At 37.6% G+C, this 17,013-nt stretch overlaps 1 protein-coding gene across 1 annotated transcript in view; it reads right to left on the reverse strand.

Moving 5' to 3' along the window:
• Positions 1–9,795, reverse strand: part of ZNF804A (zinc finger protein 804A) — a 347,715-nt gene extending 337,920 nt beyond the window's left edge. The window contains exon 1 of the mRNA XM_070802557.1: positions 8,999–9,795. Within this exon, the coding sequence (XP_070658658.1) occupies positions 8,999–9,109 (111 nt within the window). The 5' untranslated portion in view covers positions 9,110–9,795. The remainder of the gene's footprint in view (positions 1–8,998) is intronic.
• Between the last annotated feature and the right edge of the window lie 7,218 nt (positions 9,796–17,013).

Raw genomic sequence — 17,013 nt, forward strand, 5'->3', positions numbered from 1 at the left:
CTCTGACATGATAATTCAACAAGGGTCAGGAGAAAGATCTGAGGCTCAGAATAGGGCTGTGTATAATTCAGACAGTAAAGAATCTGCCTGTAATGTGGGAGAAAGCCAGGATGCGATCCCTGGGTTGGGAAGATCTCCTGGAAGGAGGGCATGGCAATCCACTCCAGTATTCTTGCCTAGAGAAATCTCCATGGACAGAGGAGCCCAGCAGGCTACAGTCCATGAGGGTGCGCAAAGAGTCAGATACTTCTGAGTGACTAAGCATGCACATGCTGCTGCTGCTGCTAAGTCGCTTCAGTCGTGTCCGACTCTGTGCGACCCCATAGAAGGCAGCCCACCAGGCTCCCCCATCCCTGGGATTCTCCAGGCAAGAACACTGGAGTGGGTTGCCATTTCCTTCTCCAATGCATGAAAGTGAAAAGTGAAAGTGAAGTTGCTTAGTCGTGTCCGACTCCTAGCGACCCCATGGACTGCACATAATTCAGTCTTAAAGGAGGCATCCCAGCTGCCCAAGAACTCTTGAGTACCTCCCACAGGATTTCTCCTCTGTCCTGGTTCACCATTCCACTGCTAATCACTACCCGCCCTGGGATTATCAGAACCAATTTTAAACTACCCTGTATTTCTAATAATATCAGTTGCCACAAGAACCCCAGAATTCCCAAATTTTTCTTCATTTCCTGGATTTCAACCTCCATTGGATTATGTTACATCCTCTCTTATGACAAAATTCTCTATATCACTACATGTCTTAAAACACTCGGATTGTGTCTTGAATTCAGAAGGGTACCTTATCAATGAAATCTCTATAGCTTCAGAGTTTTCACTGAAGTTTCACTTCACCATTTTGCTCCTGCTGAAGTTTGTCTCTCTTGAAAATCCTTTCTTCTGTATCTCTCTCAAGAGACAGGTGACTGTTTATCTCCCAGAGTCCTCCTAAGGAAGTGCCAGCACAGGACAGTATCGTCCACACTCCAGCTTGGTAATCTTCAATCATTCTCCTCCCTTCCCTCATCCCTAAAACTCCCCAGCTCTGGAATTCATTTCCGGGAAATGCTCCTCTGATGGTCTTGCCTTGCAACCACCCATGTCATATTTGAGAAAGGAAAGAGAAGCCCCTGGGAACTGTCAGGCACACTTGTCTAGTCCCCAAAGTAAGGTGTGGTTCTGTGATCAAACATACACAGGCTCACAATCCACTAATACCAGACAAGGTCCCTGATGCGTACAAAGTTAAGTAGGAAAAAACAAGACCACTTTGCAACCGTGTTTGGGGACAGACAAAAACAAACACGCTGTTTTTGTTATGAAACATCCCCATCTGTCAGCCAAAACAAGCAAAAGCTGCTTCCTTACCCTAACTCTGTTCCTCTTGCCTCTTAGAGAAAAAGCATTAAGACAACCAATCACAGAACTGGTCCTTCATTTTCACAGAACAATCCAGAATAAAACAGTATTTTAATAAACTTCAGAAAAGCATCTTACACTATCCCCAAACCTATAAAATTCACCCTTATTCCCTCATCATGAGATGTCTCAAGGTTCCCCTTGGAGTGCAGCTCATCTTGTTCCAACAAGGACCAGTATGTCCCGCTTGGGTATGTTCAATTAGTGTGGTGTTACTGGTAGTTTCTAGCTGGTAGTATATTTTTCATGAAGACACGGGGTCTCAAAGAGCTGGACATGCCTGAGCAACTTTTATTTTACTTTCACTTTTCGAGAAGGCAGCGATACAGACTGAGGGATACAAAGCAATCCAGGAAAATATTTAAAATAAGGTTATTAAATGTTCCTCTGGAAAATAACAAAAACTTTCCACCTTAAGGTCTATCCATTTCAAGCCCCAAAAGTTTAACAATGTCAATTTCACCTATTTCCAATTAAATCCAATTGAAATTGGATATGATTTATATTTGAAATATTGAGTTGTCTTATTGTAAGAGACAACATAAAAGATATAATAACTGATCCTCAGTGTACCATTTCGGGTTCTCCAGACAAACAGAACCAACAGGAAAGATGGAGAGAGAACTATTATAGGGGTGTGGGGGGCTGGTGAGGAAAAATTATATGGAGACAAAGGAGAGGAGGCAGAGGGAGGAAAAGAGAGAGAATTTTATTTTAAGTAATTGGGGATTGATTCTGGTTGTGGGTTTGTTGAGCTTGTGTAGGACAGGTCAGTAGGCTAGAAATGCAAGGCAGGCTTTGATTCTACAGTCTTGAGGCAGAACATCTTCTTCACCAGGAAACCTCAGTTTTTTCTCTTATAGTCTTTCAACGCATAATGTCCATCCACATTATAGATGGTAATCTCCTTTATTTGATATCAACTAAATATAGACTTCATTAACTATATCTATAAAATACCTTCAGAGCAACAAGATTAGCCTTTGATTAAATAACTGGCTACTACTCAGGGCTTCCCTGGTGGCTCAGATGGTAAAGAATCTGCCTGCAATGCAGGAGACCTGGGTTCAATCTCTGGTTTGGGAAGATCTCCTGGAGAAGGAAATGGCAACCCACTCCAGTATTACTGCCTGGAGAATCCCATGGACAGAGGAGCTGGTGGGCTACAGTCTATGGGCTCACAAAGGTTCGGACAAACCTGAGCAATTAATTCTTTCACTTCATTCACACTGGTTGATACCTAAAACCAGTCATCACAGTCAGCATAGCTCATTTTTCTAAAGCTATGTAAGTAAAGAGTGTTTTCTTATTATTTGAAAATAGCACTGTCATCATAAACATTTAATACATTAAATGTACTTACACTTAGGAAAGTATATAACTTTCTTCTAATGGTGCCAAACCATTATGAAGGAGTCCAGAGTACTACATCAGGTAATGGATTCTGCTATTTTGACAACTAGGATTGAGTTTTAATTATTTATTATCCCACTTTATCTTATACTGTGCTAGGAAGTGTAGTGTAACACATTTATAAAATTAATGAAACTTTGCCAGTTGAAAACACGATCACAATATTGTATACATGCTAAGAATTTTCTCAGAAGCAAAGGATAATTTAGACGAGATAAAACAGATCAAATGGTTTCAGGCTAAGATTTTTAGAGAACAGAATTAATAAAATTATTAACATTGTGGTCTTAGCCACCAGGGAATCCCCAAGAATACTCAAGGGGTAGATCCAAGTCTCCCGCATTGTAGGCAGATTATTTACTGTCTGAGCCACCAGGGAAGCCCAATATTGTAATTAGCAGTATAAAAAAGTGACAGATTGCTATGAATTGTGGCTTCAGCATACTACAGGTTAAAAAGACTATTTTTTCTTTCTTTCTGGAAGGATTACTCAAACTCTTTATATACAACTGCCTTCAATTTATCTCAGGTAAATAAGACCACTGGAGAAAATTATTTCAACCCTGTATTATGATTACATTTATTTAAAAGTATGATTTCCCCTATATATACCTTCAAAAACTATTTTCTAAGTATACTATATGAGTTAAACATGTTTATCAAAAGTATAAGTTAAAGAATAAAATTACATTCAAAATTAATTTTTTAAAAGACTAAAAACAACACAAATTACCAAAACCACCAGTGGTCTAAGTGAAAGTTTGTCTAGATATACGATCTGGAAAACACTGTAAAGCAGTCCAGCCAATATATAGTAAACAGTACAGAAAGATGAGTATGTGGAAAACTTTTCAGAAGACTCCTGTCTACCTAAAAGTTGGTACCATGAACGGTAGAATGACGAAAATGTTTCTGACTACCTTTATGTAAAATCTGGTTCTCAGACTAAACAAGGGATGGAAAATTCAAGTGCCTTCATTGATCAGGACTGTATAATTAGATAAACTTATATAACAGTAAAAACAAAAATAGTATCAACAGTAGCAAACTGTGAAGTGTATTCCTCTTTGAATGGTATTTAAGCTCAAATATTTTAAAACACAGCGCATACTCAACAAACTACTTCTGCCACCTGAATTTAGTCCTGCACACAACTATCTGAAACCTCTGGATTAGTGGTCTCCAAAACTCTTGCTGTATTTTCAGCAAAAGTAGTAACAGTCATCAATAAGCTAGAAAATACCGGTGCATAACAGAGAAGTTACGTCACAAGATAGCGTGTCACTATTTGAATTTCAACTATCAAAAATAACTTACACAATATTTGATAAACCAAAAAGGATATGTTGGAATCATGGCTATTACTTGACAACATCTGTCTTAAAATACTGCTTACATTTTTGAATAGGTTATAATATCAATATTTCAATCTTATGTTCCTCACTCCAATAATGTGTTCTGGAAATGCACATGCTGTAAAGCTCTACTGGAATACAAAACAAGTATGACAAAGAATATATGACACCTTAAGTTCAGAAAAGTGAGACACAAGATGGTCTTTGACTCTGAATGCATAATAGTGGAAAAGAAACTTGGAACAAATATAGAACTGATTATACGACTAAGCCTATAGCGTGGGGAAGTTTAGCCACATATTATTCACCCTAATCCACCTTCATTCTTGACCATTCTTGAGAATATTAATCTAACAATGATAACATCTCAGTAGCACAAATTTAACAACTGTTTCTTTAGTCTTAGGCACAATCCTAAATGTGCCACATAAATGGGTTTTAGTGATGGAGGAACCTTTTAAATTATAAACCGTAGGAGATACAGAAATGTGTAAGGAAATGACATAATATTATTATAATGGTAATGAGAACAAGTTTATAGAGTATATTTCAAAGACCTATCTAATTTTAGTGAGTTCCTGTATACACAAAGGAAAAATCCAAGAAATTTTTCATACTTTCAAAATGAATATATATAAAAATATCTTGAGTGATAAGAAACATATAAACTTGTCAAAATTTGTGAATATTTTTTCAACACGTTCAAAATGAACAGGCACATACATGAATACATCTTAACACAATATTTAGTGCATAATGCTTAGCACAGATCCTGTAGTGCCTAGACTAGTGCTTTGCAATTAAAGCATCTCAGTAAATCTGAATGAACTAAATAACAATATGTTTAGAAATGATTAATAAGTCAATACATCTTAACAAACCTGGTACTAAATATTTTGGAAATGGAGGACAGCCTTCAGAAGCAAGGTTTAGGCAAGACAAAAATTATCCATGTTCACATACTGGAAGACAAGAAATAAAATAAATTTGAATTCAAACTATTCTGTGAGTCTGGTACTATTTATTTACACCTAAAGACAAGTGGAAAAGTAGAATGTCCTCAAACAATAGATGACACCTACACCTCTTTATCAGTATGGAGATTATGGTACCAATTGCTATAGATTCTCTAATTTAGCATAAAAATTATGAAGAAAATTTGTCTAGAGTCAGGAAATCTGCATTTTAATAGTGACTCTCTTTTTGACCTCAAATCAGCACTTCTTTTTTCTGAATTTCATAGTCTTTACACAGACATAAAACTCTTGTGAAATAAAAAAATGCTGGCAAACTGACAATGCAACAAACAAATCAGTAATGATTTCCAAAGTTCCACAAACTCCAAATTCCATAATAAAAGTGATTACATATATATGTAAATTATTTTTTTTAATATTTTTTAATATTTTGCATTACAATTTTTAAATAATTAGGGCAAAAACTTCTGTGGATCAATTGCAAAATATAAATATAAAAGAATGTCTTTATCCAATAAACAAATGCATACACAATGGTGGTTTGAGATAATCTAAGTAAAAACAATGAGAATACATGGATGGTAAACTTTATTCACTGCTATTAAACCACATAACTTATTTAGACATATTCTGGAGCATTAATAAAATATTAGCTAATTTTTTATTCCATGGAATTAAAGCTATATCACAGATATGATACTGTTTACAACAGAAATCATCACAGGTAGAGTGACCTTTGTCTTTGGAGGTAAGACCGTGCAAAACTGAGATTTGTGTATTTTCAGTTAAAATTGTGAAGAGAAGTATATTTAAAGGCTCAGGAATAGGGTCAAGGTTAACAACAGGCTTAGTCATTAAGTATCCTTAAAAATTTATTGTGTGAGGGACATAATATGACCGTTGGAAAGGTCTGCACATTTTTAGAATCTCCTCAGTATGAATATGAATTCTAGATTTAGGACTAAAGCAATTAATCAATGTCATTAAACATTGAGTTTTATTCTGTAACTTTATAGATAACTTCTAATTCATGAAAGAACACTGTATCAACAATTACAGCCTATCTTAAATCAGTTCAATAATTTTAAAGACTATAAAATGTTTTAAAAATATGAATTTAAAAAATATTTGGAATATCCATTTGCTTTCCAGTGGCTGAAAATAATTGGAATTTCTTTGAAAAAAAAATCCCTAAATGGATTTTACATTTTAAGTAAAATGTTTTTTCCTGAAATAGGAAAAAAAAAATGAGATATTATTAAAATTCTTTAAACTTAACAAATTTCAAAATACAAAAATGTGATGATTTTTTAAAGGCAAAGTTCACAATATGTTAAAATCAAATAGGCAAGAAAGTAAAAAAGATCTCATCACTTCACTCTATGACATGACAATATAAACCCTTACATGAAAATTGTGGAACATATATATTTGTAAGATAATATTTGTGTTTCTTATTAAGGTTGTTATTTCTGATAAGTCTCAGGTTCAGTTTTCTGTTTTTAGCTTGTAGTAAGTTTTAGTTTATAATAAGCTCTCATAGCATCCTACTTGCTGTAAAGAATATAGTTTTTGGTAAGTATAGAAAAGTATTTCCTTAAAAAATTCATTTACGGATATATTTAGAATCTCTTCTATTATAAAAACAGGTATGAGTCTCATTCTCTTCAGTAACAAATCATCAAAAGACACAGAAAGTAAACATATGACATATATTACTTTTTAAATTAATATTTTCAATTATGGAGGAACCACATATGAAAATCCACATGATTTCAGTCAGTATAAATATCTTGCACAGGAAACACAAACTTGGGCAGTTTGTAAGCACAATGTTGAAGGATTAGCTATGAAGTTCATATAATTTTTTTTTTTACTATAAATAAGAAAAATGTGATAGACCTATTTCTAAGCCTTTTTAACCGAATTTGTTGCTTCTAACATTTGCATATATTTAGATTTATTCATCTAATTTAGATAGCTTCATTTAAACATCTATCTTAATTTGAAGATAAAATAGGCAGGTCTACACTTTAACCTATCTTTCGTCAACATGAGTGATAAAGAACTAATCAACTTCAAACATACAACAAATATCAGCCTTATCAAGTTCAATCATTGTTGGAAGCCCAAAGTTGACTTAAGAATCAAGATTATGGAATTTTAACAAGTTGAGTTTTGGCAAATAATTTTTTTTCCCCTATGAACTTTATTTCATGGTTTTATTACCTACACCATTATTATAATTATGGAGATGAGATCTTGTTCAATAAGTCTGTCTTTTCTCATAAGTGAAACATGACTTAAAAAACAAACCAGTGCATACTTTCTTCAAAACAGTGTTTCCCCCTTAAAAAAATTACCTTTACATATTGTTGAGTTCTCTGAGTCTAGCCAGAATATTTTCCATCATTCCCTCAGCCTGTGCCTATTGCTCTGAATGGTACTCTACTGGAAGACCACAGGAGAGTATTTTCTTTGATCAACAACAGTAAACAATCTTATCCAGACAAGAATAAAAGCAATAAACTAAGTCTGTTTCTTTATGTCTTAAATGAGCTGAGAGGAAGGTGTCCAAGAGATTTCAAGGGAGAAAAGAAAATAAATAAATCACATCAATGTCAGAATTCACTTAAAACTTCAGAAGAGAACTTTTCATTCTTGGAAAACACATGCACAGCACATTTTTTTAAAAATTATGTAGAATATTTTAAGATTATATAAAGAAATGCAAGTTAAGAATACTCTACTTTTGGACTAATTGAGTCTGTCCTTACACTTCTCTACTTATTCAGGGCTAAGCAATCATCACTTTGTATAGTGGGGGTGGGGGGTGTTGCTTGCTAAAGGAACCAGACTTTAGTGATGCATATATTTGCATACCATCATCTCACTCTGGCTCTACTCTGCCTTACTAAGCCTAATAAGTCTTCCCTCCTAATAAGCCTTCCCTGTACTTCCTTTTTTTTTTCTTTATTGAAGTGTATACTTCTCAGGAGATACGAGGTCTTGCGAATCAGTTCTGCAAGGAGGTTTTGTAGCTAAGACGGAATGGGAAAGGAAAAAGTAAGAGCTGTGGCCCTGTACTATCTTAATGCTCAGCACATTTCTCACCAATCAGGAGTCCTTTTCATACTAGAATGCTGAAAAAAGCAGCTCTGTGGTCCAGTGAGAACCTTCCAGGACTGCACGGGCTCTGTCTGGCACGTTTTTCCTTTTTGGCTCTGATTGTGTCAGAATGCTCACCGCACACACTAATCTACAAGCTCTTTTGAGTCAATAGCTTAAAGTTGATGGCCTAGGGTTCTGTAGTCATTCTGTTAAGCTCTGAACTGACAACTTCTCACTAGAGAAGTTTGCTGCCAGTCCTTCCAGAGACAGCCTGAACACAAACTCCTGAGACCATCACTCAATCCCGCCACTTGCCCCGGGCCACCGGTCACATGGCTCTCTGCCTCCATAAAGACATCCACATCCTTATTCACCTTCAGCTTCCTAAGCCGACAGAGGTTATAGGGTCACTTGGGGTTAGGGTTATTTCCGTTTCTTTCTTAAAAAGAGGTCCTGTTAACACAATTTGCATCAAATAAGGAGAAACTGTGGTAATTTTCACCGGTGCAAATGAGGTGGAGAGTCCGGAGCGTTGGGGGAATTGTCAACCGAAGCCTTGGATCACAGCTTCCCTGAGTCCTGCCTTTTTCTACACCAAATTCTCACCCCACGCCCACAAGATAAAGAAACGAATATACTGTAAACCCGACTGAACAGCGACACCTCAAAGCCTCACAGTAACCTCAATCCTCTAAATGCCCTCTTAAACAGGAGAGAGAGGAGAGAAGCGATTACCAGAGTTTTGTTCCCGTTCTTGCTGAGAGGGCCCCGGAAAACTCCCTTGATGTTGCGAAAGTGTCCGTTGCTGAGATGCGTGGAGCTGATGACAATGTAGTAACACTCCATGGGGCAGCCGCCGCCTCCTCCGCCGCAGCCGCCGCTTCCATGCACCCCGCGCCCGCCGCCGCAGCGCGCCGGGGCTGAGGAGGGTGGGTGAGGGACCCGCCGGGAGGGCGAACCGCCGCCTCTCTCGCACGCCCTCCGGAGACAGGCTCACTATGTGCTTCTGCCCTGCGCGCCGAGGCTCCTCCGCCTCTGCATGCTCGCTGCGCTCTCCCTAGCAGGCTCTGTTGCTCTCGTAATTTCGCCTAAGGGCGATGCACCCAGCGGGAGGATCCCGGGCTGGGAGGGGCCGGACAGGCGGAGAGGAGCCCAGCCCGAGTCAGTGCCGGCCGCGCGGCTGAGCGAAGCCGGGCAGCGGGAGCCGCCCGAGCGGCAGCGGCGGCGGCGACAGCAGCATCCCCCGCGCTCGGCGCCCGCACTCGGAGTTGCTGCTTCTGGCAGGCATGAGTGTTATTATATTGAGCGGCGTTGCCGGTCCATTGCACTGAGCCAATGGCAGGGAGCCACTGGGCTGATACTGAGAGCTGTCAGAGGAGTACATCTGTCACCCGCGGCCTCCCCCCCGCACTCCCCCGCCGCCGCCGCCGGGACCCACGGCCGCGCCGGGCCGGGCGCGAGTGGGAGCGCGCGACGAGCGGGCCGCCCCCCGCGCGGCGCCGCGGCGGCAGAGGGCCAGGGACGCGACGGGCACCGCGGGCGGGCGGCAGAGCGGCCCGCGACCGAGAAGTGGGAGACTCCTTTAAGGTGGGGGCGGAGGGGAGAATGTGGAAACACGGAGATTTCTTGCCTAGCAGTCGGGGAAGGGGGGGAGGAGACGATAAGGGGGATAAATAATAATTCAGAATGAAAAGCTAACCGCTTCCAACTGCCGCGTTTCCAGGCAGGTGCCAGCAGCTGCTTCTCTCTTGAGATAGTTGCTACCCATTTGGGTTTGGCTTATTTGATTTTATTTGGTTTTTAATGTGGTTTTTAGGATGGAGGCTGAATCCTTTTGAGAGTCTTAAGAAAATGTCCCTCCATCCACCACCACCACCCTTTTGTAGAGATCATAGGGATTTGTGTTGATAGTTTTGGGGGGTGGGGAGGGATGTTATGGGGATACAAGTGAAATGGATAAAAAGAAAAAGATTCTTGGCTTCTGTGCTCCTCGACCCGGAGTTCCCCTCACCCACGTCCCCTGAGAACCTGGGTTCTTCCTAAATTGCCAAAGCAGAACCGAAAGCGATGCTTTGCCGCAAAGAAGCTGCTGCTACGAGCTTGCTTTGCCTTTCTGTACAGTTCTTTTCCCGCTACAGAGAGTGGTAGCAAACAAAAGCCTTTGCCCTAGAAGCGACCTGAAAGGAAAATCTCTCTCAAAGGAACTAATGGGTTCGTTAGGCAAGTAGGGATGGGTTCTACCGCGTTCCCTGAAGAGAAACCACCGCGCAGGTTTTTAAGGGGCCAAGGTAGTCGCCGGTCTGAATGTGCCCTCCTACCCTGCCTCTCACCTAGTCGATTCTCTCTTTATGTAAGTTTAACTCCTCGTAGGTGGTAGGGTGAGCGCATCCCATCAGGTATATATACGACTCATTAGTCCGCACTTAAAAAGATCGATAATAGTGGGAGGCTGGGAGATGGTGCCTTCAATGGATTTACTGAAGGCTTTATTTTCTTTTTGCCTTGAATGGCTTAATTGGTTAAAGCAGATTCCAGCCGCTCTGATGCTCCTGTGTCAGAGCATACTGCAGTTTGATCTAAACTGTGTTGGTCTTGTTTATTTGAAGGTCAGGAATTCAAAACAGTCCATTTTGAGTGTCCCCTATATATGATTTTATATAGCAGTTACTCTGCAAACCACAATATGGTCCTTAAATGAATCTGCCAGTTTGAGTTCACTCTTTGAAAGAGGAAGAGCAGAGAGAGAAAAAGAGTATTTTTAAGAGAGGCAATAGTCATGTGAGTAATTTATACCTTCCAGGGGTGTAAGAGGGGAGTGCTAGATTCATGCAAGGGAAAATCTCCATGTGTCATGATTCAATTCAAACAAAGAAAAAAGTTGGTATGAATTGATCAAAGCTCATTATGAAGTGTCACAGTTATTTAAAGGTACTTGGCTAAATTTCTCAGATATCCACTTGGGGGAGTATGGAAGTCCTGGGAGAAAGAGAAAGCAAGAATTTACAAAACTTCTATACTCTGTGGAACAGATCCCTAAATAATTTGTTACAATTCAGTATGAATGTAATCTTATAAAAAATATTTAAGTGATCTCCTCACCAGCTACTGTGTGCAAATCAAATCCGTTTTGGCTCCTTTGATTACAATTATTTTTATTTTTACTTTATGTTTTGAGGAGGCAGGCATTCTCTGTACATATCACGTTCGGAACAGTTCATGACCTATATTATTTTCATTATGTCTTTTTAAGTTTTGGAAACTTACAGCTGTTAGACGGGAGACCGAATCTTCGTTTTTACTGACTCAAACTAAAGAATCCCCTAAAGAAATGGAAGAGACCCCATAGTGAAAAATCAAACAGTGTAGTTTTCCTGTGTGTGAAAAGTGAAAGTTACTCAGCCGCATGTGACTCTTTGGGACCCCATGGACTATACAGTCCTTGGAATCTCCAGGCCATAATACCGGAGTGGGTTGCCTTTCCCTTCTCCAAGGGAACTTCCCAACCCAGGGATTAAACCCTGGTCTCCTTTATTGCAGGAGCTGAATTTCCCAGCTGAGCCACAAGGGAAGCCCAAGAATATTGGAGTGGATAGCTTATACAAGTCATATAATCTAAGCTAGATTTTTTGTAATATTTTTCTCTCAAAATACTTCTGACAAAATGTTCAGATCTGTGTCTACATCAAGAAGCTCAATTTCCATTTCAGGAACCACAATTACACGAATGCCCCATGGAGCAGAATATCGTCTATATGGAATGCCGTATTGTGTTTCTATGGCAAAGTTAATGTATAATATATACCATACATATGATGTATATACATGTATATGATGATGTATATATCCTAAAAATAAACTTTAGTAAAATAATCTCAGAAAAGATTCACTTTACTGTCATAATAGTCTACCTTTACCACTTACAAGCTTGAGGATGTGATGGGGTAGGTTTTGACTGCAAAATCTAAACCTGTATATAATTGGTGATAAACATAACATAGATTTGTTGCTAATACATGGAGGATGCTGAGATCTAAAAGGAATGTAGTTTTTTTATATAAAATGTATCCTTATTTTTTCTCTACACATGAGGTAATTTATCTCAACATTACTTGATGCTAAGTATAATCAGCAAGATTCTGTACCTACACCTTGAGCTTGCACAGACATATATCAGAAGAGAGTGCAAATTCAATTCCTTTTATTTACACTCATTTCAATTGAGTAGCCATATCCATAATGGCCATTCAAATAAAACTACTAATCACACTATGTGGCATTCATTATGCCATTACCAATGAGCTTTGTTGCTGTTGAACTCATCACTACATCAATCTTAAAATTCAAGAGAAAAGTAAGCCACCACCTTGTATATTCTGGCTTCTAATAACAATAAACAATTCCTAAGCATAATGGAATTCTTCTATTAAAATGTGAATTTTTTTTTCTTTGAATTTTACTGAAAATGAACAGAGAAGTCAAGAAGGAAATCAGGACTTCCCCACCATTTTAGAGAGAAAGCATTCCTTTATGTGGCAATAAATTAAAATTAGTAAATGACGATAAGGGCTTCGCTGGTAGGTCAGATGTTAAAGAATCTGCCTATAATAACGGAAACCCAGGTTCCATCCCTGGGTCAGGAAGATCCCCTGGAGTAGGGCATGTCAACCCACTCCAGTATTCTTGCCTGGAGAATTCCATGGACAGACCATGTGGTCGCAAAGAGTCAGACATGACTGAGCAACTAACCCAACAAACAATGATAAATTACTGTGAACTTCCATTTTGCTCTTTCCATTTCTTTCCTTTTACCATGGTCCAAAGGAGGTAAGTACATAAGTATCTTTAAATGTCCTACTGTGCTGCAATCTCTTTGATATACATGGTCTGTTCCCATTATTTCAAGCAATTTCTGACATGGGTTATTTCTATGAAACAATACCACTCAATTCAAAAAATAAAGATTTCCCTTTCAAAGACTTAGAAAATTTATATTAGGTCAGCCATCTAACTGCTATTGTAAATGTGCAGAATCAATATTTTTAATTGTAAAATTTAAAAATATATTTTATGGGATAATTATAGATCACTTGGGTTTAATTACCAACTAAATAGCTGAAAAAAATTACAATTAATAAATTAAACATTTAAGTAGTTGACATTATTCTTAAAAAAAAAAAAAACCCTGCAGTTCATATTTTGCCACACTACACTTAATGGCTCAGTGGTAAAGAATTCACCTACCATTTCAGGAGACACAGATTCAATCCCTGGGTCAGGAAGATCCATCCCCTAGAGAAGGAAATGGCAGCCCACTCTAGTATTATTGCATAGGAAATCCCATGGACAGAGGAGCCTGTGGGCTAAAGTCCATGGAGTCACAAGGAGTAATAACTGGGAGACTAAACAACACTTTTAACTTGCCCTTTCTACAGGTGTGGTTTCCCCTTTCCATCACTGTGATTCACATCAAGATCCTTTTGCTCTGTGCCTGTAATAATTTACCTCACTCTTGTTCCTCATTTCCTTTTGCTTAGTCCAAATGCACAGCAACTGAGCATTGTTCCTGATCTGTTCCTGTCTCACACAAAATTTCAAAACAGTGTTACTGCCGTGAAATGTAAAACCAAAGTTCTACCTTCTGTCCCAGACCAGTGGCTGGGCCCTTGCATCCTGAATCCCTGTTGTGATTCTTTCTGTCCAGTTTTTCCAGAGGAAGTAAAACTTCCCTCAGTTTGCCTACTGCTGTTTGAGACCATATGCTGCTACCTTCGCATACTTGGATTTCCTACTTTCTGTCATTACAATCACAGAATGCTTTTACTCCATCTGGATAACTTCCCATTGCTAACATAAAAGATCCACAAATTAGATCAGCCTCTGGGTTCCAACAACTCAGCCTTACCTTATCTTACGTGAGCTTCTGTGAACCTAGTTTCTGTTCTTATGTCATCATTAAAAAAAAAAAAAAAAAAGCATATTTCAGTGCTATTCAAAAGTGTCTCTGATGTAACCTTAGTGATTACAGAACATATAACTGGAATTTAGAACTTTCCTGTTTATTACTATAATAATCTAAAAGTATCTGTAATTAAATTCTGTCATTATATATCTCTTTTGTTTGCATTCATGTTTGTGATCACATTGGTGGCAGGTATTACTGCTTTTATTGTTTTGGACTAATGAGGAAATATCTAGGAACTTAACATATAAGTGTTTTGTTTATTCTAGGATGAGATCAAATGATGTCATGGCATGCTATATGGCATAAAATGGAGAAAAATGGTGAGAGAACTGTATCACATACAGTATTCATATTCACTCTACTCATCAGACATACTTAGATCAGTATTGACACAAATTCTCATAAACATATCCATGTTTTGAGATAGGATTTGGTTTAAAGCAAAGTAACATCATCTGTTGTATTAAATTAAGATTGATAAATTGGATATGTTTTCAGTTGTATTTTTATTTTATTTCTATTTCTTTTTTGTATTTACATAAGAACTGTAAGCATATGGGGTTTTATAATTAGTTTGATATTAACATATTTCAGTAAAATTATGTTACTAGTGAACTTAATCTATGCTAGATAATCTTTAAGAAATATCTATATGCTATTTATGAGAAAATTTTATATTCTAATCATGGGATAAGTTTTGAATAACCATTACTGACTTTATCTGAAGCTGACAGTATTATGGTGTGATTTGAAAGAAGATAGTGACTTTTTAAAGTAATTATCAGTTAATTATTACTTACAAGTAGTCCTAGCTCCCTTTTCCTGTTTCTGTATCTCAAATCTGCTGGATTTAAATGTAAGACCTATTAAAAACAAATACAGATTTTAACAAATCTTATACCCCATCAATTGTAAGATGTATTATTTTTATCTCCACTATAAATAAGGCACAATACCAATTAACTGTAAGAAGCCACTGATTTTAAGATATCTGAGTTACAGAGATGTTGGAAAAAAAGCCACATAATAATCAATGATATATTGAACATAAATTTGGGTAGACACTTTCACAGTTAATACTTAAACAGAAATCACTTTAAGATATGTCGAACTAAAACAACTATGGAATATGGTCAAGTAATGATTCAATTTTCTTAACTTCAGTTATTTTACGTCTAAAAGAAAAGGGAAAAGCCAAATATGATCCTATGTATTGTCAAGATTTAATTTTTCTGATACTTGGCAACTTCTCTAGAGCTGATATTGGTCAGGCCTGGCAGAACAGAGCACCATTTTAATTTCCTACTTCAGGATGTGTATCTTAAATATGTGTTTGACATCCAGAAATTGTGGAAATGTGTAAATTTATGCAAATGTAAATAGGTAAATCTTATAATTTTGTAAGCCTGTGCTGTGCTGTGTGCTTAGTCGCTCAGTCATGTCTGACTCTTTTCAACCCTATGGACCAGATTCTTCTGTCCATGAGATTCACTTGGCAAGAATACTAAAGTGGGTTGCCATACCCTCCTCCAGGAGATCTTCCCAACTAAGGGATGGAACCCAGGTCTCCTGCATTGCAGGCGAATTCTTTACTGTCTGAGCCACCAGGGAAGCCCAGGTTTAACCCTAGGAAGTATATTAAGCAATTTATATTATGTCTGAAAATAATGGTAGATCACCTATTGGCCAATATATTTATCCAATACTGATAATTGATTTTACCTTTTTATTCACTTACTTTTCAATTCTAATAAGTAACATTGGGATAGATGCCAGAAAATGCTAATTTAAGAGTCAAAGCCACATATCTAATATGTTGCCAAATAAATTAATATAATCGGATGCTATATAACTAATTTACCAAAAGGAATAACATTAGGATATCTTATTGTAAGTAAGGGAAAAGATGATCAATTATTACATTCCCATGCTTTACAGTCTTTTTGGAAAGCAATTTGGCAACATAACTTTTGACCTAGACATTGCATTCCTAGGACTCTCTACATTGAATAAAAGGATACTCAAGAATACTTCACACAACATTGCTTAATTGTTCATAGTTATAAAAAATGGAAACAGAAGAAATATCAGTAAGGGTAGATTTTGCATTTATTGAAATAAACTGTATCTGTACCCATTGATTTGGTATTATTATCTAGTTGTTTTATTGCATAAGAAATGTGGTGCACAGATGAAAGAACAGTATTAAATAGGATCTGGTTTTGTATTAAAAAAAAAACAAGATCGTGTATATATTTGTAAAATAAGCAGACATGAATATAGGTAAGGGTATTATATGTAGGTTGTTAACATTCTTTAATGTCAGGTATGCGGGGTAATAAGGGATTAGAAGAGAAGGAAAAAGCTAGGAAAGTAGAAGAAAAAAGATAAAACTGAGATGCATTCACATACAGACACTTATCTGGGTAAGAAAACAGAAAAAAGAAAGGAAAAAAAAAAGAGAGAGAGGAAGATACAAATATCACCATAGTTAGTATGTGAAGAATTATAGGAGATAGATGAAAGCAAGGGGAATATTGGGAAGACACTAACCTGAAACCAGTGGTAGATAGTGATGAGGATGAGGGAATGAATTTGTGAATTGCTTTAGAACTACAGTTGACATGATTTACTGATAGATTGGATATGGAGTGATGAAAAGACTAACACAGAAAAACTGAAAATTTTATCTGAGCAAATGAAGGTTACTGCTGCATCTTATTGAGATGAGGAAGCCTAGGGAGAAATATGATTAGGTTAGTGTTAGTAGCTCAGTCATGTCTGACTC

Source organism: Bos indicus, chromosome 2 (genome assembly GCF_029378745.1).
Source record: "Bos indicus isolate NIAB-ARS_2022 breed Sahiwal x Tharparkar chromosome 2, NIAB-ARS_B.indTharparkar_mat_pri_1.0, whole genome shotgun sequence".
Lineage (NCBI taxonomy): Eukaryota > Metazoa > Chordata > Mammalia > Artiodactyla > Bovidae > Bos > Bos indicus.